The sequence below is a fragment of the Cheilinus undulatus genome, linkage group 20 (genome assembly GCF_018320785.1).
Source record: "Cheilinus undulatus linkage group 20, ASM1832078v1, whole genome shotgun sequence".
NCBI lineage: Eukaryota > Metazoa > Chordata > Actinopteri > Labriformes > Labridae > Cheilinus > Cheilinus undulatus.
Window position 1 is genome coordinate 28957344 of NC_054884.1, and position 26910 is coordinate 28984253.

The following is a 26910-nucleotide window of genomic DNA, read 5'->3' on the forward strand; positions in this document are numbered from 1 at the left end:
AATAACATTGTTTTACTAAATAATACAGTTAAATTAAATGCAGTGTTATGTTTGCTAAAGATCCAGTGGACTTCCCAATCATCTTAGAACTATAAAAATGATGTGTACAGATTTCTGTACTTGACATTTGTTCCTCAATATCTATTTTACACAGACGCAGAACCAAAAATACTAAAACCTTCCCCTCAAAAAAGCATGTTTCTGATGGTGTTAATGCCTTAGAATACTTCTTAAAATCCCTTATAATCCATTTAATACATAGTGATGGAAAGAACAACTAAAGTCAGCTTTGCACCACTCTGGAAGTCCTCAGTTTGTTCCCTGCCCTGTGGCCAGCATGCAGCTTGTGCAGTGAGGCATTACAACTTTCCATTGGCACAAAAGGTCATTTTAGTAGGTGCACTTTTACCTACCAGGTTCCAGCTGGAGGGGAGCCTAATGAGGTCATCTTTAATTCAAACTTGGGTCCTTGCAAGAAGAATGCCAAACTTAATCAGGATCAGTGTGTAATACTTTGAATATCACAAGCAGGCAGAAATGTCTAGACAAGAGCAGAGCTCATCTGTGTCCTAGCTGCAGAAAAGACTGAAATTTCTAGCTTGTAAAGGTGCACTTTACTACATATTGACACGGTCCCATTTCAAATTTCAACCCTATCCCCTTAATTTTGATTGTCCCCTTGCCCCCAGAAAAGAGTTACCAAAGAGTAGTGATTAGTGCCCCGCACGGGCCTATTATCTGGGCCCGAGTCCGGCCCTGGCCCGAGGGGGAGGAGCATGAGCCAGGCCCGTGTCCGAGGTAATGATATGATCACTGGCCCGAAGCCCTCGGGCTGTCGGGCCCCTCAGGCCTAGGGCTCCAGTGCAGGGCTCTAGTAGTGATGACATCATGCTCTATAAAATTGCATGACCCCTCTGAACCCTTGATAGGTCGTTAGTTGTTGTCCAGTAAATTTACATCAACTGAAGCATGTTAGGAGAAGAGATAAATCATCTTTGCTGTCTTTGCTCTTCTTGTTACAAATAAATGTGGTCCAGTTATGGTTAAAAACTACCCCAATATTATAGCCACATCCAAATTAATCATTACACTGGTGTTAGCCATTGCTACCGCCTTCCAGTACAACTAAACCCTGACTTTAGCTACCTCCTCATTCTCAAATGATGCTGATTGGTTCGATCCGTTCTTAGACTGGCACAATTTTTTCAGGTTGCATCTTTGTGAAATGGATCTGCCCAATGACAGACATGAAATCTGGCCAATCCGCTTTGCAGGTTTAATATGAGAGCAGATGTCACAATTTCAAGAAGTTGTGAAGTCGTGTTATCTGGTGACTTTCAGCTGAACCTTTTGGTGGTTGTAATAGTTACATCACAAAAACTGAACATTTTCTGTTATGTTTAAAATATGCTTGGAAGATATGAATTTAATAAAAACCAAACAGAGAGACTCAAAGGGAAGTTTTTGGTGTCTTTTAATAAAATAACCACTTTGACATGACACATTTGATGCATAGTCACCAGTTACCATGGTTACTCATTAAACCATAACATTGGTCTTAAACATAAACCAGACAATAGATCCTGTTATTTTTGTTGTCTGTGTCGGTCAGCAGTTGCTGGCTGTTGTACTGCTTCTTCTAGCTTTGGATAATAATACAATACAAGATGAGATCAATCATCAAGATCAGATGATGGTACAAATTAGGGCTTTTGACTCATTCCTGAAGTAGACTACACTTACCATACACCAAAAGTCAGGCTTCCTCTTACCCAGGGAATTTTAGAACCCAGAGCCCATCTTCACACTTATCTTTAGGGACAAGCGGACAGGCTAACTCATTACCAACACTAGAGCTAGCGCTGCCAGTGCCAACAGGTCAGTTAAATGTCATGCTGCACCTGAATACCAGAGAAGCTGAAGACGGCACACAGAGAATATCCCAGCAGCAAGTTTTCCATGCTTAAACTGTCTGCTGATGGAAATAGATTTGGGATGGAATAAAGTATTTTTAAAAGTATGAATTTTTGGACATTTTGAATCGGAATCATAGAAATTAATATTAGCAATTCTTATGTCAGTCAATTGTTTTTCCCAAAGTCTTTAGACACCTTGCCCCGAGACATGAACATGCAAAATGTAGGGGTAGTGGTAAGTGGTGTATTGGGACTGAGCCAATGGTCATTCTTACTGCCAGATAGGCATTTATAAGGCTAACACGCAGTTGGAAACATATGGACAACATGTATAAAAAACTGTAGGTATCATATTAATATTTAAAGGGAAAGACTAGTGCATTTGATCCTCTTATGTTTCATCAATCTATAGACTTTTAGGTTCTCGGCACCAGCTTTTGCCTCCAGTGAATGAAAACACATATATATAGCTACAGCTTAAACACTTTTCAAGGACATCACTGATTCACACTAAGGATAAAACAAGAGCTTCTCATCCAAACTAGGCCTATAAAGCCAATTCAATAAGTGCTTATGTAGGCTAAAATTTTATGACTTAAAGCAATAAGTTTTATGTGTCTGCAGCCAGCTTACCAAGGACTGATTCATTGGTGGGATAAGATAAGACGTGCCAACCTCATTGCAGCTTTAACTACTAGCAGATGTGTAGAGTAGTGACAGGGCTGTTATTGTTTAAAATCATTATACTTTTATTTCAGCCATCTATTTGCATCTTATTCCTCATGCCACAGATGCATCAATACTTTTGTGTGTCCTCTTTTTGTGACATTGCTCTGATCATTTATATGTCTTTGTAAAGTACCTTTTAAAAAAACTTTTTTTTTCTTATTTTTTAATTTTTAATGGCTGTGTTTCTTCCACTATTGATTTCAAAGTCAGTCAGTGGCCTCCCACCATTAGAGGAGATTTTTATTAGTCCATTGCATAGCTCTGCTCTGACACGCATAGTGGGGCAGAAGATCACGATGAAGAACATTGTGTTCAGTTTAAGAAAGTTTAATCCTCTTTCCTGGAGCCTGCATGCTATCATGCCAGAAATACAGTCAGTGACTTAAGAATTTGTGCTACAAGCTATAACTACAAATATTACTGCAGTATTAAACTACCACATTACTGAATGTTGAAGTATTGTCTGAGGTCTTTCTGTTAATGATCATGTCCCTTCCCAGTAGCATAGTTGCATTCCTTCTGATGTTAAAAAAGACAGCATCGAAAACATCGCAGCAGGATAGATTTTGCACCTTTTACAGGCATCTCATGTGACATCCCCCTCCCCATCTTCTTAATCATTAATTTATCCAAGCATATGGTCTATTTTTAGAAACTTCCACCAAACATCTCTGTGCTCATTTTTAAAACGCCAAAGAACAAGACTGTGAAGTCTGCTCTCTCCACTGCACCTTCTGTCTGTCAAAACGTGATAGAGACAGGACGTTAAGTATCCTGATATGGCATTTTCTGTCCATCTTTTCTCTTCCTCTATTTTCCCATTCCTTCTGCTTTACCTGTTCTTCACTTTCTTTTTCTCTGCCCCAGTACTTTACTTTTATTCTTCATCTTCTTTCAAAAACAGTCTGTTCTAGTACACTACTGGCACTGTGATGAGCTAATTGCTGTCAGTAGTTCACAGTGGGATGGGTCCCCAGTTCTGTGATCCAAAAATAGACTTTTCAAAAAATGTTACACAGAGACACAAGAGTGCCATCATGAGACACAGAGATTTGCATTCTCTGGAACCGTGCTATTCTTAGGGAAGCATGTCAAGAGACATAAGAAAACACAAGATGCACCTTGTGTCACACCAGCTGCTACTCTATCATGTACTACAAAACCAGCCAACACATGTTTACAATAAATAGAATGATAACAGATCAGGCTAAGATTAGGATAAGGCATCAAACACGATACAAGCCCATGCATTTCCAGCTTGATGCCCTGCAGCTCCAACTTTAGATGCTCAAGCTGAGATAGAATACATTTTTCCTGCTGTTATTACTTTTGCATGGATGGTTAATAGATTTAAAAGTTACTATTACACTAATTAAGGGTCACTCTTATTAAAAGTGCTTTAATATTTCAAGAATAAAGTTGCTGTAGAGCTATTCAATAAAATTAAGGTACTGGTATTTAACTGGGGACTATTTGCACTGTCAATTAAAGTTAAATTAAAATCTGACTTGTTGACAGGCCTAGAGCTAACATGCAGAAACAGTCTCACTCTTGGGATGCATAACTTTATCTCCATTTCCTAGGTGAATATACTGCACAGTCACACAACGACTACAAGATACCATCAGTCACTGTGCAGGTTTACATCAGTGTTTCAGCATTAGAGCTGTGGAGAGGATGACGATGTTTAATCTAGAGTTCACGTTTGACTTTTTTGTCCTAGGCCGAATGACCTGAGACAGAAAGCCATATTCGACTAATAACCTGCTTTAAACAGCAAAAAAAACCCAAACAACACACAATAACCAAAACACTGTGATGCAGCATTATGTCTGCACTAAAGCGGGACTGGGGACACACATGTCTGTCCGAATCTGCCAACAGTAAACCAGAGTTGTTACCCTGTTATTACAGCCTCCTTGACAAATATTACAATTGACCGGACCATGGAAATGGGTGAGAAGTGACATTTTATTTATCTGTATTATATTGTTTCAGCAAATGTAATGAAAAGTGTGAGTTGTGCCTTATACACATGCAGTCATTTGCACAGTATATGCCTCCAGTTAAACACATCAACAACAAAAGATTTGCTGGCAGCCAAAAGCTGGTAAATACTGGCTAATATGAACCCTGGTCTAAAGTTAAGAAAGCATGCTGAAAAGATTTTGACATACATATACTGACATACAGTCAAGTCGCACAACTCCTTCAAGATGCCATCCATCTATTATGCAGGTTGACATCCAGGTAGTAGAGTAGAGCATTAAGACTCCAGAGAGTTAAACACTGTTTAATCATTTAGTCCTCTAATCACATTTAGTCCTATAATATATGAGATTTAACTCGTTCCATATCCCATAAATGCTTGTGAATTACCAAAACGGATTGGCTGGACATTTGTTGGAACATAAATCAGTACACCAGCCAGAGTAAATGAAATATTAGCTGCTAGATTCCTGTGTTTCCTATGGTCCTTACTTAAGGAAAGAGCTGTCTTTATTTTTCTGTCCATTTAATGTTTTACCGCTTGGCCTTTGATGGACTGTGAAAGTGCCCAGAGCTGGTGCCAAGCTTAAAAACTGTACTGCACATTTTCATCCTAGAGAACAGCCGTAAAACACTTTGTCTGGACTTTAAAGGAGTGAATAAATGGGATAGTGTAGATAAAGGAACTGCTGAATAATAGATCCACTAATAACCTATGTAAAACCACACTTAAATTTAATCAGCTCAACAAATATTTATAGTTTTCATTGATGCAGGTCTGTTGGTGAAAAGAGGGTTTTAATTAAAGTTAGTAAATACAGAATCAGAAGCTCATGAAAGTCAACTTTAAAGTATATCAAGTGTTAAACTATTCTTTTATCTTCTGATGAGCTTGGTTTTATTTCTTTGTTAAAGCACAGAGAGGTCTCTTCAGCTATTGATTTCCAGTCTTATGTTACCTACTTTGTACCCAAAAGAGATTGCTCCTTTTCGCCTGAAACCTGTGAAAAGACTTTCCTTCACCACAGCGAAGATTAACAAAGTCAGACAAGTTAGAAATCTAATAGAGGGGAACATCCATTACTGAATGGGCCACCGGTCGAGCCAAGAAAAGGCCATTAAGGAAAGCATGGACTCAGCTCCCTGTAGAAAACATTTACGAGAGGCTCTCACTAATGAGTCAATGGAGAGGACTCTTTCATCACTCAAACTAATTGGCATCTGTGAATCTGTAGCTTAAAGAGGAAAAAGAGGAACCTGCTCGATGCGATTGATCGGATTTTCTGCAAAGGAGGGAGATGGGAGATGCAGTGGATTTGGAAGCTCAATAGACACGATGGAAGATGGCACCATGTTTCATGAAAATATACAGAAAAACATTAAACAAAAGTCTTTACAACACTGAAGCTCAATCCAATTGCTAACAAAGACGGCTAATGAGCTTTGTGTAAATTGCAGTTGTACTCCTCAGTAACAGGAACCTATTAACACACTTGCCCTTGCACTCCAGACCATTCTCTTGATGTATGAGTCCATAGCGGTTATTATTTCCATATAGTGGATCCCATTGCTCCTAACTCCTTCTAATTGATTGTCATTATCAGTTCCCCCTTTGTCGGTGCCAACAGCAGTGGATTGGTTGCATACAGGAAGTGGAGGCAGACAGAGCCAAAGATAAACATGGTGTTTGCCATGCATCACTGACTGCGTGAATTGCAAAGATGCAGGCCGTTCGATAAAACTAATCAAACGTGAATTTTAAAGGGGTATTGACGAGCGGGGATTAGCCAGGGATGGCAAATTTGTGAACTAAGGAAAAGAGTGGAAAAGCTGAAGATGGAACATCAGACGGTAGTCAGACAGGGGGCAAGGTCAGTCAGAGGGTAGAGCTAACAGACTGGTGTCTAACAGACTGATTTTTTCAAATAACGCACATCACCTCCAGCTGGACGTTTCTGTTTTTGAAATTTTAAGTGCAGGGCTTTAATTTTCCGTGTCATTCTATCACACAACCACTGCAAAATTCAGTGGCTTCAGACTGCTTTTGATACTTATTTTCATTTCTGAATATGTGCCAGTGTAACCAATAACCAGTGTTAAATTCAGAGACATGAGCTGCCATGACTGCAAGCACTGAAAATTAAAGCCATTCACTGTGTATTGCAAATGCCCACTTTACTGTGCAAAGTGTTATGAGATGCATAGTAATGCAAGACAGGCATGCAGCCCAGTTTTTAACAGCTGTTGAGTTAATAGATGTTGTTGAGTGGTGGTGGTGAGCATGTCTCTAGGCAAATGGGTCAAGCACTGTGGGTCTGCATTTCACAACTATTAACATCACTGAAGGCTATGAGCTAAACTACCATACTGGTCATTAGCAGAACTCAAAACCTCATTACAATTCATAACTTGGATTGCAAAAGAGATGTTGCTACAGAGAGCTGTACAGCTGCACAGAGACTGCAGATTGTGGACTTTGCTGAACACAATACAAATCATCACACAGGATGGTAGTTTAGACCTTTTGTCCCTCTGAGACCCCAAAACAGACTTTGTATGATTTACAGGTGCAGCTTATATTCCAGGTTTTATGGTAGATTGAAAAAAGGTTGGGACAGATTTTTTTTTTCACTTCTATGCAAGAAAACAAGGTAATTTGCTTAGCTTAGTAAGCTACAGAACTGAGAAAATAGTAAGACACATTATTTCCAGCCCTTCATTCTAGGGAGGGAATACAGAAAAGCCATTAAAAGGATTTTTTAGGATACAACTTAAAAAAAACATGTTGAGTTGATAGAAAGTATTACATGGAAAAGGTGTTTTTTAGAATTCAGTCTGTCACAAAGAGTTTAGCTAAATAATTAAAATTTCACTCATGTAGAGGGTGTTAAAACAGTAACATCTCTTTCTAGGGCGGGGCATTATCTAGCATTTTTAACATATACTAATGTATTTTCAACAAGAACCTGGGTAAGACAGTGGCGTTTATATCAATATAATTTATGGTGCTTTAAAATAATGTTTTTCCTAGGGATGCACAATTTTGGATTTTTGCTGGTATCCCTAATGCTGATATGTACAAATTGATTTTAGCCATTATCAGTAATGATACAAATATATACAGTTAGTGCAGATCTAAATTTTTAGCCTTTTAACAAACTTAATGATGAACAAAGAAACAAACTTTCCAATCTAGAATGTACTTCAAAATTTTAAGACTGAGGGTGAACAAAGGGAAAGACATCAGCTGGCGTATAATGTTGGTCCTGCCAAAAAACTGCACAGGTATTTCATACATAATGCCAGTATTTATAACAGATAAATCAGTTTTCTGATCCTTAGCATCCCTAGTTTCTTCTGACTTCATCAACCCATTGAATAGTGCAATTGTTGAATGAACTGATCTGAAGAAAAGACAGATACCAGTCCTACTGCTCAGCAAAAATATGATAGTACAGTATTAACCAATTTAAATATGTATATGTTTACAATATGTATTGTACACATGATACTCTGTATAGGGTATTTTTACTAATTTGGAAATTTGTGTTTATGTAATTTGATTGAAGGATCATTTTTATTAGTGGCAAACACTCTAGCAAAGAAAAAAAACCAAAACAAAAAAAACAAAAACAAAACACCCTGAAGCTCCTGACTAATTCCAGCCACTTTTCAAAATGTTGCCAACTTATTTGTGTATTTTAGACAGTTATCTGTCTTGTTTGTTAAAAAACATGAATGGAGACCATTGGAAGATTTTAACACGTGGCATTTAAGAGTAAAGAAAATATGGGCAATTTCAACATTTTTATTTAGTTTAGACAGTATTTATAAGTTTTTATGTATTTTTTAAAATTACAAACAAAAATTGTGCATTGTTGTGTGTCTCAGACTTCTGTTTTTGTTGCCATAGTATTAAAGAGGTATTAATATTGTTTGATTTATGCTAGAGTCATGTCAGTACTTATTTTTTTGGTTTATGAAAATTGCTTTTTATTTTCTTTAAAAAAAATAAATAAGTAAAATACACATATATCCTGTATCACTATTTAGCAAAAAAATATGAAGATGTAATTTTTGGTCCAGAAAGTTCATTTCAACTGTTTGTATTAGAACACTTTCTGCTTGTTCAACATCTCTTCTTTCAGTTATTTATGTATTTATTTGTTTAATTTTGTCTTTCAGCTGCAGCGGTTGAAGCGCTCTCTGTCCTTCAAATCTGTCATGCGCAGCAAAAGCATGGACAACTTTTTCCAGCGCAGTAACGGTGATTCACGCGCTCCGGCAGCCCTCATCAGCGTACCTCCACCTCCAACGTCTCCTCCCTTCTCCGAATCCCCCCTGGCCTACGAGCGTTCTCCCCCTCAGTCGCCGTCCATCAGTCCCAACGCCTCTCTGTCGTCACACTCACCTTCCATCAGCCCCTCACTGTCGGTGACCTCCAAAGGCCAGCCAACATCTCAGGCCCAGCCGATCAAGACCCACTGTTTCCAGGAGCATGTCTTCCGTAGGCCCACCAGCTGCCAGAGGTGCAAACACATGATCCAAGGTTAGTCAGTTACTTAAAAAATGGTACTTTCATGCAAGCACATGAAGACATTTTTTAAGCAAACAAAAACAGAAGGAATGAATGGTTCATCTACTGTGCTTAGATAAATCAAGTTACTCCTCACTAATGTTGAAATAAATCCGTTAGTGGTTTTAAGGGTTAGTTCATACAAATCACAAACAGCACCTTATCCCTATAAACACTTAAGGTATGACTGTGGTTTGTGGCTCTCACAGGATTTCAGATCATTACTCAGGACGATCCACAAATCTTATTGTGGGATATTTCCACTGAGTCTATGTCTTCAGAGGGGAACTCTTTCTTTAAACTATTGACAGCATGCTCTGTGGTCCAATCTTGTCTACATCCCTCCTCTGGGAGGAGTATAGATTCACCTTTTTTTTTTTTTTTCTTTTTTTTTTCCCCACAATTCTCATCTGAATTTTTCATGTCAGCCAAGGCTGGTAAACAAGTCAGCTGTCAGAGAGTGTAGACCAAAGGTCACAATTCCCAGTACAAAATGAAAACATTTTAAAAAGCAGATTTCACATTTTAAAGATGTGATTGGACAGATACTGGTCAAGAGATAATTGTAGGAGTTTATGATATTTAGTGAAATATAGAATGGTCCTAAAACATGTATGCCAACTCAAACTAACGATGCATTTCCACTCAGTTTTTAAAGTCTCTATTCCAAGCTTTGATATGACACATGGCACAATAATGAGAATCTGCTGAATGTGTACATCTGTGAGTTCAGCCCAGCCTGTTTCAGTCCTCTGAGTGCCTGCAAATCAGGATCAATTCACAGTTGTGATGATTGAGTACCGGGGGCCCACTTGTAATCTCTGAATACTTGATTACTAGCCAAACTGTAATGTGGCCTTCTGACCGGTCTTCAGAGCAGATTGATCTGTTCAGTTCAGGGCCAGGGTGTACTCTGTGTTTAGTGTTATTGCTCATCTGATCAAAGGTGAAGTATTTTTGTGTACTTTGTGTACTTTACTCAGAAATAGAGCTACATAAATGGTTTACTTTGTGAGATACAGGCCAATTAAATTCATTTTTGCTTGATACTATAACGATTATGTTAGTCATAGTTTTTTTTTTCCACATTTGGTGATTAGGTTCAAATGTAGCACACTTGTAGAGCAGCTGTTAATTCAATAACTAATAATTATAATGATAGTGAAAACTCTTTTTAAGAGATTAACTAACCATATTGATGTAATGTATACAGAAGCTTTAATTACAAATACCTAGGGATGTACAATATTAGATTTTAACAGATATTGATAAACTGATATTTACATATTGATTGTAGTCATAACCGATATTGTATATGTATGTAGTTCACACCTAAATCTCAAAACACACATTTTTAAATTTAAAGATAAGCAAAGAAACAAACTTCAATCCTTAGAACACACTGGGAAGTTTGAGATACGGATGAATGAGGAAAAAGACTCCACAAACGTATATAACTGATATTTACAGCCAATTTATTGGCCGGAAGTATCATCAGAAATTTTTGAATATCTGACGGCTGTAGGCTGAGATAAATTATTTACATGCAGCCTGTCTATAAATAAACCAATTGAACTCAGTGATTACAGTATCTAAAACATTTTTATTAAGACCGAGGTCCAGACCTTGAAGACATCACCGCCCCTTTCTATAAAAAGACAGTAATATTAAAAGGTTTCCCTCATTATTCTGTTATTCTGACAGGTAACTCTTGTGTGAAGGAATAAAGAGGCTTGTTTAACACTGAAAGAGCAGAATAATATCGCCTGCAACTCTTACGAATGATAAGCAACACAGAGTTCCTCTTCTTTTCCTTTCTTCTCTGTTTTGTAAATTGTTTTGGACTGGTTTTCATGTGGGAAATAAACCGTGGGTCAAGCTGTGTTAAAACGTCACTGTTTTTTTCAGTAGTCTTGAATGCATCATGACAGCAGTGCGCGTAGCTGCTGCAGACTCTGGTAGATGGCTGCTGCTGAGAGGATGAGAAGACACCAACTTGCATGTTTCTGAACTCTACAGCCGACCCACAACCATGGACTTGAATGAAACCAGTCTTTATTTTTGAGTTACAGCCCAACCAAACAAAAACTGAACTCACACAAAACTTGGGCTTTCCATTCACCGCAATGCCTTAGAGAGCAAACAAGCTGACCGGTGCGCTGGTGAGCTTACCCAGCTTCTGTGTCCTGTCATGAAAACCAGGCCTGTCTTTTTTTTCTAATAAACTGGATGTTAGGGCTAGTAGATTGTAACTTTGTCTATATACCCGGGCTCAGCCCATAACTATTATAACAACAGGATTACATCTGCCTCTGCCAAACTTGCCTCCATCAACTGTGTTGCAGATTGTGAAGATAAATGTATTTTGCACCCTGACTGTTTAGAAAATCATGAAGCAGTTCACTATAGGGAAGTTGGACTAAACTAACTAAATGTTAAGGTCCATTTTTAATTCTAGCTATGAATCACCACTCCATTGGGAGGAAGAAGGGAAGGGCTGAGTCAGCATAGAGCTGCACAGTTAGAATGGGCAATAAGTCGATTTCTGTGCTTTGGCAAATCATGGATACATTCTATTTCTTCTCTAAGCTCGTCCTATTGTTTACCCCCTATAATGATTTGATATTAGTATCGGTATACTGTATAATAGCTTTAAAAGTTGATTATTGTATCTGCAGATTTTGACATTTCTGCTGATATTTAAATTTCTTAAACTTTAAGGTGTCTTCTAAGGTTTGAATTTTTCGGTACAGCTTGTTTAATATTTTGAACTTACAAAGCATGGGTTTTTTGTTTTATTTCAAGCACTTTGTCAGTTTTGTCTCAGTGAAATGCCCTGCAAAACTGTTGTTTAATTATGAGAACTAACTTTAATTTGAAAGAACAGGCTCCATAAAAGTGGGGCCCTTTTTATGTAGTGGTCTACAGAGCTCACAGTCTGTCAGAAGGTTGTTACAGAGCTGTTTGTGGCTCTCAAAGCCGGGTTTTACCAGTGCTGTTCAAAATACACGTCATTATTTTTAAAGAACACATCTGTCTTAAATTGTAGAATCAAATGTTGTTTGCCTGTTGTAATGCTTGTTTTTAACACAGACTGTGACAGTGTAACAGCTCAGTTCTTGTGCAGAACAGATTTGATTTTCTTTCCAGTAAAAAAGGTTTGTTTATCAGTATTGGCTTTAATGAATCTGGAAACAGTGGCATGTCTGATACTGCCAAAAAAACTAATGACTACTTTATGATTTTCTTTATGCTATTGCCATTCACAGAGGTCTCAACATAAAAATGTGTTATCATCCGTGTTAAGCTGACTAGCATAGCTTTGTGTCACAGTGAATTGTTTGTCATCCTTGCAGGGAACTCCAAGCAGGGGCTTCGTTGTAAAGCGTGTAAACTGGCCGCCCACCTCTGGTGCTCTTCTGAGCTCTCTCAGCAGCCTTGTAATGGCAAGGTAAGAACATGTCATTAGAAACTCTTACTTGTACACATTCTGCAACCTTTAATACACCTTAAAGCCTGCAATGAATATAAAACAAGTAGAGTCTATCTTTAAGTGTCTGGCGCTTTTTTAGCAGATGTTAAACCTCTGTACAGATAAGTGGCCATCTAATTTTAACAGAGGATGACACTTTGAAATGTTCTAACAAATTCTTACAGAAGGATCTCAGATCAGAACTTCAGCTCAGTGAGAACACAGGAAAATCAAACAAAGGAGATTGCTGAGTCAAACAAAAAATATTGGTTTATTAGTTTGCACATTTATTAGCTGTAGCACGGTAGTTGAACAATCTGCCTGCAGTGGCTGTTGTGAGACAGACTCAGCCAGTGTCTTTCTATTGCTCTTAAGTCACCTGATGTCTTAGGCTGGCTACACACTACATGGTTTTAAGCCCATTTTGAGGCCAGATTTGCCTTCCCTGACAATCGTGGGTGAACATGCTTGATATTTTATATTCTAGGCTGTAATGACAAAAAAAAACACAACAAGTAAAGAGAGTGAGCAGACGAGGTAGTGTCACCACTTGGTTGTTAGGTACTTTCACCCCACACAAACATAAACACAACTGTAGCTTCATTCCAACCAGGATCATCCGCACACACATGCCAGGACAGCCTGTGGTGAAGGGATAGTCAGCCGAGTATACTAATAGTAATCCATGTTGTTTTCTTCTGAAGTCACGCAAGATTTTCAGGAATTTCGTGTGTGGGGATCATCACTGTGAAGTCTCTAGTGGTCTGATGGTCAGGCTGAGCCATCTAGCTTGTGCGTTCAGAGGATTTAAGAGAGGGACCTGGATGCGTCGGAGGACCTCCACTTCACACAAGAAGTTGGACGAGCGTCGCCATATCTCGTCTTCTAATACCGGAAGTCACTTGAACTGAACATATTCTTGGTTGTTTTCTCCATGTGTCGCTGCCATATTAATACAGGCAAGTTCGTCACTTGTATTTCCTTACTTGGCGGACTTGCCTCTATTAACATGGCGGCAACACACGGAGAAAACAACCATGAAGACATTCAGTTCAAGTGACTTCCAGTATTAGAAGACGAGATATGGTGGCGATTTTCCAACTTCCGGTGTGAAGTGGAAGTCCTCTGATGCATCCAGGTCCCTTTCCTAAATCCTCTGAACGCACAAGCTAGATGGCTCTGCCTGACCATCAGACCACTAGACACATTAGATGCATCCAAGTACCCTTGGGATTTAGATGAAAAATCGTTGGAAATTTTCAGTAGCGTCAACTCTGCAGTATTTGACAGTGGCAGCAGCATGCATTTGCAGTGATGACAGCACTATGCCTCAGCATGTTATGCTGGTTTATTTTCAGCGTTGGTAAATGGGACCCAGACAGCTTTTTAGATGAAAAAATAGGTCTAAAAAGTGCTTCTTATACACAGGATTTTTCTGTAATGACATTTTTTCAGTTTATTTGTGACTAGAAATCCATAAACTTTCCACAAGCCAAAGACTAACCCAGAATGCATTGTGTCAGCAGAATTAAACAGCATCTGGATGCTGTAATTGTCCCTCTAAGTCAGTTGGCATAGCCTGCAGCCCTGGTAATATGCTTAGCCCTGCAGCCCCGGCCTTGTTTAAAGAGGATAAAGCCATTTTCAAACCAGCAGAGACAAAAAGGTGGAGGTTATAAAAGGAATGGGGATGGGGATTGGCCGGGGCTTCGCAAAGTAGAATAAGACACTGGGAAACGTGTGAAAGGGGAGCGGTGATAAAATAAGCTGCTAACTCTAAATGCCACAAGAGGCAAAAAGGCTGATGAGGATGGCACTGATGCTGTTAACAGTGGCCAGGTCCCAACATTTTTCCACTCAGCCTTTTTGTCCTTCCTCATTGCCTGTGCTACTCCTCTCTCCCTCTCTCTTGTCTGGATGCTACATTTCCTTCCTCCCCTCTCGACTCTGTTGGAAAATCAATATCTCCCTGTACCAGCTGGTCTGGCTAATTCACTGTGAAATTCAGTGTTTTTGAGGCGCACACAATCCCTCGAGGATATGACATGGCAGGCTCTCGCTGAAGCCTTCAGCAGTGTCCTTTTCGATCACTGCACACTCATCAGAGCAAGGATTGTGCATTTTACTGTAACAGGATCGAGTTTATGGCTGCTTCTCGTACATCTACGTAACCCAACCTAGATGTGTAATTCAAAGCTTTTCTGGAGCATTTTTCTTTTCTTCTGAGTTTTTTGAGCCTCAGTGATACACATTTCAATCAATGCATGTGTTGCAATGACTTAAATATAGAGCAGATTTTGGGTAGGAATTTCACCTTTTAGATAACCTAATACGCCTGGTGCTTGAGGGTAAAAATGTACATACAGTAGCATTCTCATACTTGAATGTCTCGAGGAAAGGCTGAGCAGCGATAAAGTTGATGCAAGGAAAGTAGAGCTAAGTGTCCTTAACAGCAGGAGCAGCAAGCCACCCAAGTGTGACTAATAATGAATACATATCAGTACATGCATGCAAGTGCTGTGTGGAGGGAACACTTTCATAAAGATAGAGGGTAACCTTGAAAACTTAAGTACTTTACCTTACTGCACTTATTTAAGGTATTCATACTTTTGCCTGGTATGTCTAGCTTACCTTACTTTATACGTACATTACATAGCATTAATTAAGATGACACTTTCATCCAAACAACCTAGATTTAGCACATTCGTCAATGTAAATACAACACAAAACACACAAGTCAGCCTGATCAAATATGATTACTAACTTCAAGTTCTTTGGTAGAAATATTTTTTTTATTACATACTTAAGGGTCCAAGGTGTAGTCTTATATTATTTTGCAGTCTGTGGTCTCTGTAGACTCTACTCTAAATTTTAGGAGGGACCCAAAAGGGTACTTAAACTGCACAGACCTCCACCACTGCACGCAGTCCACTTCTTTGCTTGTTTGTATGCCCCATGTGGTCCAGAATTTAATGGATTCATATTTTGAACCTGGTACAACAGTTGTAAAATCTAGGCCCGTTGTTTTTCGACAGTTTAGCATGCAAACAGACAAAATGCAATGACAAAGTTACCTCCTTGGAAAGGTAAACTTTGTATCATCTAGTTCAGTGGTTACCATCCTTTCTTTATGTCAATCCAAAGAAAGTAGTTGTAAACACAATTTTTTTTACCCAAAACCATTGTATGAATCTTTTCTAAGTGTTTTACCATGATTTCTTTTAATGTGCAAATCTAATTTTAACAACCTCAGGGCAGACAGAACCCCCCCCCCCACTCTCTGGCGCCCCCCTAAGGGGGTCCTGGACCCCAGGATCTAGTTCATTTAATGCAGCAGTGGTTGCTTGTGAAGTGCCTAAAAATTAACGTACTTCTTGCTTGTTTACTTTATTTAACTAACATATTTGTTTCATGACTTCTAAATGAAACCATATGCAAGTAGGTTTTTTATCTTCTTCTTGAGTGGAAGATCTTGTACTCCCCAGCCACTGGCCATTCTTAAAGATAAATACAAGAAAAAGGAGATCAGGCACTACATTTACAAACTAGTGTTACTGTAATGTAGTGAAAACTGATGCAAAAGGAATATTGACTACCACCATCCATCTGGCTCTAGTTCTCAGCCCATTTCCTGAGTGTGCCCATATGTGTCCAAAATTTAAATTATCTCCAGATTCAAGCAGCTTTAAATTACTTTGGAATCAAGACATTTTTCTTATCAGTGTTAATTGACCTTAAAGATGTATTCCTGTGTGATTAAAGAACTAGGCCTGCTGAGCACTGCAGAGAAGAGCTTCCTCTGCAGCATGGCTTTACACAAACACAGTCACACACAAAAAAAGGCAAGACTGTCCAGTCATGCTCACCTGTCAGTATTAGTCATATGTTGCTGTGATTGTAGAAAAGGTTTCTTTTGATTGGCTGTGTATTTCAGACACAGAAAAAAGTTTATCAAGATCAAATTCTGAGCACGTCTGTTTTTGGCAACTGTCAGAGGAAATGATGTAAATGTGACAGCTAACATTGCATTTGGAGACGTGATATGCAGAGAGCCTTTTCATTCTGTTTGTTTCTGTTCCCTCATTTTGGGATGCAAACTAGGACGATGTAAACAAAACTCAAACAATAGAATTACTGAAAAGACAGAATCTATGTCTGTCTGTCAATCTTGCCTTAGCTCAACTCAAGGTAACACCCTGATGTTTTGTTTTGGCCTGTACCTATTTAACACTATGTTACAAAGTTTTCCCCAGTCCTTTGTTGGTCATCAATCCTGAAATTTGACAGATTTTCCAACATTTTGCTTTTTTCCTTAATCTGATTTTTGCTATGCCTCATACATAGTTAAAGCAACAGTTGACAAATCTTCTAAGGAATTGCTTTTGAACAAAAATATAACCACATTTAGATTTTGTACTACACTATAGTTAAGCAGTCTATTATATAGTTATATACTCTGTACTGGTTTGCTAAAGCTGGCCTTCAAAGTGCAGCTGTGGCTCACTTGAAGGTCAGGGGTTAAATCCCCATCTCCTGCAGTTGCATGGCGATGTGTCCTTGTGCAAGACACTTAACCTCAAATTGCTCCCACTGCTGTGTCAGTAGTGTCTAAATGTGCTCAGTTGGGTATCAATGGCATTAGATAATACTGGTGACCACTGTGCATTGCAGCCTCTGCCACCAGTATGAGAATGTAGAGTAAGTGGGTTTGACTGGGTAGGTGTACTATGAGCAGGACTTGTAGAACATGGAATGTCATTATTGATAACTGAATTTTTGTAAAGATACAATTTTTGAGGTTCTTGGACGGACTATGACTCCAGCCAAAAGAAGTAAATATAGTGCATATTCTAACAAAACACAAAGGAATCTAGATGTCACATCAAAGAACGCATTAGCCAAACTCTATTACTGCTGTACTAATTAAACATTGTTGTGAAATGATTTCCAGACTGTTTTTGTTCATGTTATTGTATGTTTTTGTTTTGGATTGTTGGTCAGACTACAAAAGAAGTTTAAGGGCATCGTCTCAGACTGCATTTAGGTCTTGCATTAACACAAATTAACATCTGTTTTGGCATTTTTTGAATGTCGATTGGTAATCCTCAAGGCAAGGTGTGAATGTTCCTCGTTCTATACTTAGGATAGTTTGAAATTTCATAGCTCAGACTGCATTTTGAGGTGGCCTTGGATGCTTTACCTTCATTAGTGTTCATGCAAACTGTTGTTTGCCAGCTTTGGGTCATGAACTCCCTACAAAGGGACCCTCTACAACACTCTCCGTGATACATGGTCATGCAATGAGGACTGCGGTGGGACCGGTCTCCTCTCAGCTGTTTGACTCTGAGGATGTTATCTCTTGAGATTGTCAAAAGAGTTTACAAACTTTTTGCAGATTGTTCTATTAAGTGTTCCTTGCACTTTGATGATTTAGGAAAACCTGAAGCAGTTGACTTTATTAATTTGTATTAATATTTCGACTTTTTTAAAATATTAAGTTTCAGTTTCATTTTCAGTCATGAATCCCACTCGGCCCTAGCAGAAGTGGAGAGGTTGAGCAAATGCGATTCTACTGTTTTCCCAGCTTTAGCAGGTTGCCAATACATCCATTTTCTTTAATGGTCTAAGATCATCCGATTACGCACCCCTAGAAAACATATGCTCTTAGTGCAGTCAACTTCTGAAAGCCTGAAGTGGATGCCTGATGCAACTTACAGAGACTTTAAATCAACTGTTTGCCATCAGTGTTTTTAAGTAAATGGATGTGCAGGGATTCACCTTGTAATTGCATCCATCATATTAATTGAAAATATAAAATTTTTTTTTTTTTTTTTAAAGACTGTTAAGACATTGATCAGTGCAGGTTTTATGCATTTAGAGGAAGTGAAATTTGTTTTCTGTAAACAAACAGATAAAGCAAGAATTCAGGGCAAATTTTCTGACTGACAGACCTGAAAACAGCCATCACTATCCCCTAAACCTTAAAGCAAATCTCACTTTTTGATGTACTTGTAGGAAGGTCAACACGCACTGCATCTCCCAAAACGCCAGAGCAATCATCTTTATTTCCTTCCCTTTGATATTAATGTGATCTTTTACTTGATTTTTTAAGTCACTTTCATCTAAAACTTTAAAACCCTCAGTTGTTTTCATGTCATACATTTACATTAAACTGATAAATTATTGGTCTCTAATAGGGATGGGCGTTTGGAGGAAACCTGCCAACTCGAGCAACTATAATGTTAGTGATCAATTAATTGATTAATCATTATGTATGTATAAAAACATTCATACACGGGCATATATATATATATATCAATAAAGTATATATCTATCTATATTTATATATATATATATATATATATATATACAGTGCTTAACAAATTTATTAGACCACCTGTCATATTTGTCTCAGAGACCATCCAGCATCATGAAGTGCTTTAATGCGGACTCTTTCATTTTCAGTGAGCTCTCCATGTTTTACCATTTTGAACAGGAATGAGGATTTTCAGACTGAATACACTTTTGTAAACCCAAATTTGATCCGGCTCACTGGGCTTCTCTGAGAAGTCAGAAATTAATCAAGCCTAACATTCAAGCACCAAAACTATTTTTTCTGTTCAGGAATGCAAACAAATAACTATAATTCAACTTATTAATCAAGAAATAATAATGTGCTGTACTATTTTTTCAGGTTTTTTTGTAAATCAGTAAATTTGAAAATTCATGGATAACAATTATAATTATATTTTAGCATTAAAATATCATTTGGGTTAAAGAGCTTCTACATATTGGTGTATTAACCATTGCAGAAACATAAAAATGATTTTGGTTTTACCAGTTTTTAACAATGCTGTTAATTTAGGGCAGCTGTGGCATAAACCTGACTTTGGGTGGTGGTCTAATAAATTTGTTAAGCACTGTAAATGTATAACATTTCCCCTTATAACAAAAACAGGTAACTAATGAGTGTGTTTCTCAATGATTTATTTATTTTCACCCTTCGAAAGCCTCAGGCTCTTATGCATAACCAAGGCATGGTCCCACTCACAATGTCATGACGGTAGATATTGTTGTGCAGTGCAGAGTATGACTTGTTTAGTCTCTTTATTAAATGCCAACATCAGATCGACTAAATTCCCGTGATCAACCAAATTCTTAACGACCAATTAATTGATCACCGATTAATTGTTCCCATCCCTAGTCTCTAACTTGAAACATGATAAGACATTGTGTACATCTTGAAAACCAGAGATGTTTTAAGGCTTGTCCTGTATACAACGTGATGAGTTTAGCATGTTAGACTCGTTGCAAGCACAATAGTTCAAAGGTACCTCATAATAATAAGGCATAGACGTTTTCTGACAACATATTTTTTCTCTGTGTGTCACTTTCTATTAATCAGATAAAAGAGATTCGGGGATTGAAGGGTGCTCTATTTAAAAACTGTTTCTATTTGAAGAACAGCTCATCACAGCCTCTGTCAAAACAGCAGCCCTTTGTAACTGTAGTCCTTGGGCTGATGAGTCACTTACTGTAGCTAAACTTATTTCTCCTGCTAAATAAAGAAACACAAACGGATATCGAAGTTTTACAGTACTACATCTTTGTTGTCTGCCCATCATGTAGACAGAGATGAACCTTCAAAGTGCTTGAGACTACATGGAGAGATGAGCTTGAAGGCAGAAAGAAGTTACATCATATTCCTGTAGGTATACAGGAGTGTAAGGGGACATTTCTGCCGAGTTCCCCTGTTAAAACTAATGGTGAATGTAATATTGGCAACATGAGTGGGCAGTTATGGTTAGTGCAATGCAGCACTAAATAAACTTGTTGGATATTGTTCAATCTTTCTTTTTGTGATAAATTAGGATTTTTTTGATTACACATTGCAATTAAATAGACTACACAGCCCAAGTACATGTTTTGTCTTTTATCGATGCAGATTATGTTTCTTCTCTCAAAATATGTGTGATTTGAAAAACGTCCGCATCAAGGTTAATTGTAGGAGTTATCAGGCTGAGAGGACACAAACATTGGTACTTCGACATGTTCAGACGCTCAGGTTTCATTGCACATACCACAGGTCTACCTTTCCCTCGTGAAAGCACTAAAGTATTGTCTTACAGCCAATATCACAGTCATTTTTTAGTCTCAAGTAACGTTTCTCCTTCCCCTGTCCTTCCTCTCCTTGTCTCCTTGTCTGTTGGCCTCTCAGACGGGGGCATTCAAGAGAAACTTCAGCTCTCCTCTGCTCACCTCTGATCAGCTGGGTGTGGTCAGAAAAACTCCTGCTGCCAAGGGTGAGTGATGAAAACAGCGGCTGATTTGTAATAACACCAAACAACTGTAATCTCAGGATGACTGATGACCATGTTCGTAGCCTTCAGTCCTTGATGCCTGACAGGCCACTTGTATGTGCAGATTCATGTGTGTGCCGGTGGATTGTGAGCTATAAAACAGCATGTGTGTTGCTTTGTTCTGTCTTGTCTGGCTGTGTGCAGAGGCAGATAATAGCATTGTTGACCCTGTGTATGAGGCGCTGCGCTATGGGACGTCGCTGGCTCAGATGAGCCGCTCCAGCTTCGGCAGTATCTCAGAGTCACCGTGTCACGAGGTATAAAAACACACATGCAACACACAGACAGCCCTTGTCACTCAGATAAATTTATGTTGACATAAATCATACCAGGAATGCCTCTGACTTTGCTGTCTGCATTGTTGTCTTTGTTACAGGGGGAAAAACATCAAGACAAACTAGAAAACCAGCCGATAGCTGAAGAGGAACAAATCCCAGGAAGTAAGCAATACAATTTGCCTGAAGTTGCTCCTGATATTTGATTCTTTGGCGGATTTAAAGATGGTTATTTTGAATATTTAAAGCAACATTTTTGGGACATTCTTTGGTTAGGTGAGCTGTTGCATTCACCAAATGTCTCTAAGTGCAACTGCACATGCGTCTGCCCCTTTTAGTTGGTATGCATTTGTTGACAAATGCCAGCAAAGACATTGTCTGCAGCTCAAAAATGTATGCAAACCTGAGACATAACCAACAAGACTACGATAAACCCCAACATTAAGTCACAATCTGATCAGAATAATATTTTCAGTGATGTACATTCTGCCTTTCAATTATTACATTCCCATTATCCATGGGGCAGATCATGCTGGGTAGTAGTTTTACCAGTTTGCAACCATCTAACAGTTACATAGCCAGCTCAGCGTCAGACTTGCAGCCTACTGTTTCATGAAGCTCTCGCCAGTATGTAAAGTCCCGTCCAGTATTTACTCCAGTCTGGCTTCTTGCTCAGTCGTTCTCTTTTTTCCTCTTTGTAGCTTCATCCATCACCGTCTGCTTCCATCTCTAAGCCCCAGCTATTGTATCAAACAGTTGAAGTCTGATGCTGAAGTGTAGGACCATAGAGCCATAAGAACATCCTGTTAGAGAACTGCAGCCTGCTTTCATTACTAGATAATGCTGAAAAAAGGCAACTGAGGAGCTCTGCACCACTCCCCCGGCTGATGGGGACTACACTGTCCAGTTTGACTTTTAAACTACCATTTAGGTGGAAAAGATACATACTGCTGCTTGAAAGCAGTGCTTCGCAAAGTTTGGGTTGTTGCTGATGAGGCCCGGAGGCAAAGGTGACTTAGGACCTTTTAGAAACTGTTCTCTTGTCACAGCCACCCTGGTATGAACTCCGTTCGATGTCACCGATCAAGCTCCCTTGGTTAAGCTGGAGGGTTTAAATACAGCATCCAGCTTTGGGACAAACTCCCCTCACTGACTGTCCTGGAAACCTGAACTTTCTATAGGATGATTTTACGTCACTAAAATAATACGTTGGCTAGGCTACATGTTTGGTGGCATTTTAAGCATTTCATAATTCCAATCTAATTCTATTAAATAATTTGTTTATGAAGTCCCTGTAAACAAAACACAGTTTTCAAGGTTTTAAGGCTAGAGAATGGAAGTAATGTTAACTATTTGATATTTTAAATCTGCACTAACACTTATTCAGTAAGCCAGCATTGCTGCACCTGCTGATGGAGGGTTGAACTACCATCTCTGCATTTTGAGGTTTTGTGGTGGAAAAGGAGTGCAAGGACGGGGTGGAGGTGTGTAAGGGGAGAGTTGGGGGAATAGTTTCAAAAAGGCCCTTAATATCACTTTAGGCCCATGACTTACAGACATTTAGGAGGACCTGCTCCCATGGAAAAAACTGAATTGAATAAAGAATGTAGGGTTTAGCTTATCATGATTTAATCAGTTTTTTTATTATAATGCAGAGTTTTTTTTTTATTATAATTATACCATTGGTGAGGTGGCAGTTGCATCATGTATAACTCATACATTACATTACAACTCTTTAGAATGAGTGCTGGCTCAGGTATTGAGGCCTTGGGCTAAAGACCCAGCTAGCCCATGAACTGTGGCGCCATTGCTTGGAGTTACTGCAGGTAGGCCATTAAAGGTCATTTACAACAAATCAAAACCATAAAAATAAATTTTAATGCTGAAATTTCTTATTAATTGATCATTTGATACTTGATTTTATGTATAACTATTATTATATGTAACTAAAAAGAGAAAACTTATCAGCTTATCATTTGTTTTGTCTAATGTACAGAAGCAGTGTCATGGTTTAACTGGTGTTAGATTAAGTAGCGACACTCCAGTAAACATTCTACCACACTGCTGGCTTCCCACTGTAAGAATTTATCAGGGCCCATGTTGCAGATTTGTTTTCACACTTTGCTGGTCTTTTTTTCCTCTACCTCTGTGCGCGATGGTGTATATCCGCTCTCTTTTCCTCCCTTCCTTAAAGGTTGCTTTAGAAATTATATCTATAAACTGTTATCAGACTGGAGCTCTGTCAACATTAGAAACAGCACTGAGTAACACAGTAGCAGCAGGAAACAGTAAGTGATGTTGTACATGCCCTGTGTCACTGCCACCCAGGCCTCAGTGTTGATTGGCTAGTAGTCATGTGACATCAGATACAGATAGTGTTGTGGAGAGGAGCCAAAATAGCACATCTTTGAATAAATGCAGATTATCGGTAAAATAAAATGCTAACACAGATAATCGGTTAAAAGCCAAGAATTGGCATTAATAATCGGCCTGGGTAAATATCGGCCTGCTCTTTTGTAAAGAGATGTCCTGTGTGCTTTTTAACAGATAAAGAAAGGCCATTAATATTTTTTTAGCGTTTTACAATGGTGAACTCTGTTCAGGCACTAGTTCACCCTGCTGGAAGCTTACAAAAAGTTGCTGATAACTTTAGCACTGACAATGGCCAACAACTTCATCCACATATCCCATGAAAAGGGTTAAGACAAGCTTAAACTTTCTAAATATACTGTTGTGCTTTTAATTGTTCCTGATGTAGCTAACATTCAAAACCCGAAATCTGACTATTTCAAATGCTAGACATGTTATTGCTGCAAAAATGTCCCAGTATATTTGATTTTATTCTTTAGGTTTATTAAGTGAAAATGCTATCGTTCTTCTAAAATGTGCCTTACATGAAGCAAAGAGAAAAGTCAAGGTTACAGTCAGGATTTTAAAGGCATACATTACCATGAGATACAGTATCCTATAGGGGAGCTCTGTGTGCTCTCTCTGCAGTACTTTAACCTCTCTGTCTTTAGTCCCAGGAGAAGGGATCATCTCTGTTTGTACTGCTGCCACTTTACAGTCAATGACCTTGGCTTCAGCCTTCCTTCTGTTTGCTGCAAAGTGACAGGACCTCTCTCTCTCTCTCTCTCTCTCTTTATCACCCAAACTTTTTCTCCATCTTACACATGACCCTTCCCTCTTGTCTGTTCATGTTTCTGTGTCTGTCTCTCTAGTGCTCACCCCTCCTGAAAGCGAGAAGGCTGATTCAGAAGACAGGGTCAGCCTGAAGGTGTGTAGTCAGCATTCCTCTCTTCTTTCATTTTTCTTGGTGAAAATACACTTTGTCAGCCTCCTTCAAACGTCATATTCTTTCTTTCACTTTTGACTTTCACATGAGCGCCATAGAGATAAAAACCTCATCTTTCTTATCTTTCTTTTTTTCCTCCCTGCTTTCTCAGACTCCTAAGAGGGTGGAGGTTCACTCCATCCACACCTACGTTGCTCTCTACAAGTTTTTGCCTCAGGAGAAAAACGACTTGGAGCTACAGTGAGTCAGTTTTCTTTATTCATGTACAAATATGTAAATGAGAGATTGAATGATAGTGGAGAGGTAATGTACCTGGACAAAACACTGTTACATTCACGCACCATCTGCCTCCTCAGCAGGATGATGGTAGGGGGTTTCATTCCTTTTTTATGGGGAAGGGGCATGCTGGGGAGCTGGACAGGATAGACAGCTACTTTCCTTTGTAACTTTTTTTTTTTTTTTTTTTTCAAAAATGAAGGCACAGCAACTTCTGATAGCCATAAGACACCCACCAAGCAAACAAAAAAAGCTACTTAATTACAGTATTTTGAGTAAATGCAGTTACTTTTCATACCTGGTTAACGTGCAAACCAAAATGAAAATCATTAGCTCTACTTTCAGTCTAAAACAGGCTTATAAAGATATCACAACTCTCATGTCCTTTACTTGATTAAAGTGAGAGTGTACGCCATGTGATTTTGTTTAGCATTAAGACTGAAAACAAGGGAATCAGCTTGTCTATGCATTCTAGACTGCTATATTTTTTTCTTTATCAAAAGGTGTGAAATAGTTCAAAAAGCCCAGAGACTTGGGCACTGTTAGCGTAGTTAGCTGTTTGGGCACAGTTAGCTGTTTGCACGCTTCATGTACAGAGACTGTTGCCCTCAGGGCAGGTGGCTCCTGAAGCTCCTATCCTGTATGCCATTACCCAGTCTCTCTTCCTGGTTCCTGACTCAGCTATCTCAATTGAAAGTACACATATAGTCCTTGCAATTGACTTTACCAGAGGAGGAATAATGGGTACTGTGGGTACTGTTTGATACTCTTCTCCAGTTCTCCACATGTCAAAACGTCCTTGGGCAAAACAGAGTTCCCCTTATTGCTCCCAGTGGTTGGCTGGTGCCCTGTTAGAAGCCTCAGTGTATGCATTAATGGATGAATGAGCTGCAAAAACCTTGTAAAGCACTTTAGGTAAAAGCGTTACCTAACTATATACCATTTAATAAATAATTGTATTTCTCCTCCAGGCCTGGAGACAGAGTTCAAGTTACAGATGACTCCAATGAGGACTGGTGGAAGGTGAGCTGCTCTGATGGGACTATTAAACATTTTGAAAATTATCACTCTTCTCTCTATCCAGAGCTCAGAGAGAAGACATCTATCATTACAAATATCCAGATTGCCCTTGAAAAGATATCACAGTAGCACACAAAGAAAAGTCAGTAAGATTCAAGGGCTGCTGGATGTGCTTAAAGACAGCAGGTGTGGTTTTTAGCATAGATTTGATAGCATGAATGCGAAAAAGGAAGAAGACAGATTGCAGAGTGGGTTTAATGAGACAGCTGAAGATTTTAAGCTTCACCTGCTGAAGGACAGAGGAAAAGGAAAAGTATCAGTACCACTTTAAGTGAATGGTGGCAGAGATTTCATGCCACTATAGCTTATAGGTTGCATTTTTAACCATAACACATATAAAGCCTCAAAAGACAATTGAATCAGAGCGACAGCACGAAATGAGATAGCAGACAGGCACAGCACCAGTACTAACCCGAGCTGTACAGGCTCGTGCTGCTGTTGTATAAGAATGGTTTTTCGGTGGCAAAAATTCCTGCAGAAGCCTAATGGGAGATGTGTGAAAACTTCTCTGCAAAGAGAAGCTTTCATTAAGACTTTTTGCTCTTGTGCTAATTAAATATGGTTGAGGTATGATTAAGCTAGTCTGACTTTTGCTTTTCTACAGCAACATCCAAACTAATTGCTACATCGGTAGCAGCCATTGTATATATGGGCTTACAGTACAACTAAACCCCGCCCTTAACGATTGAAAACTCATGCCAAAGCAGGTCAGGAGAAGCAGGATGTAGCTAGGGATTTGAGAAAGTAAATAACGATAAATGTTTAATATTTTTAATTTGATAGGTTTCCTGTTTTAATTAGTAATACATGTAATATGGAAAGATTAAATGTAATTTTATTATTTCCTTCACATTAGTTTGTATTTATAAGCCTCTTCTTGCTCTCTCTCCCTCCTTCTTTCCTCTTCTATCCTTATTGATCTCTGCTTTGCTTTCCTCTGTC

The 26910-nt window shown here is 38.8% G+C and overlaps 1 protein-coding gene across 1 annotated transcript in view; it reads left to right on the forward strand.

Annotated features, from left to right (window-relative positions):
* Window positions 1–26910, forward strand: part of LOC121528784 (SH3 and cysteine-rich domain-containing protein 2-like) — a 38251-nt gene that overhangs the window by 9814 nt on the left and 1527 nt on the right. Inside the window, exons 2-9 of the mRNA XM_041816375.1 lie at window positions 8820–9183; window positions 12567–12661; window positions 20901–20985; window positions 21187–21299; window positions 21419–21482; window positions 24539–24594; window positions 24764–24852; window positions 25860–25911. Coding sequence (XP_041672309.1) covers window positions 8820–9183; window positions 12567–12661; window positions 20901–20985; window positions 21187–21299; window positions 21419–21482; window positions 24539–24594; window positions 24764–24852; window positions 25860–25911 — 918 coding nt within the window. The remainder of the gene's footprint in view (window positions 1–8819; window positions 9184–12566; window positions 12662–20900; window positions 20986–21186; window positions 21300–21418; window positions 21483–24538; window positions 24595–24763; window positions 24853–25859; window positions 25912–26910) is intronic.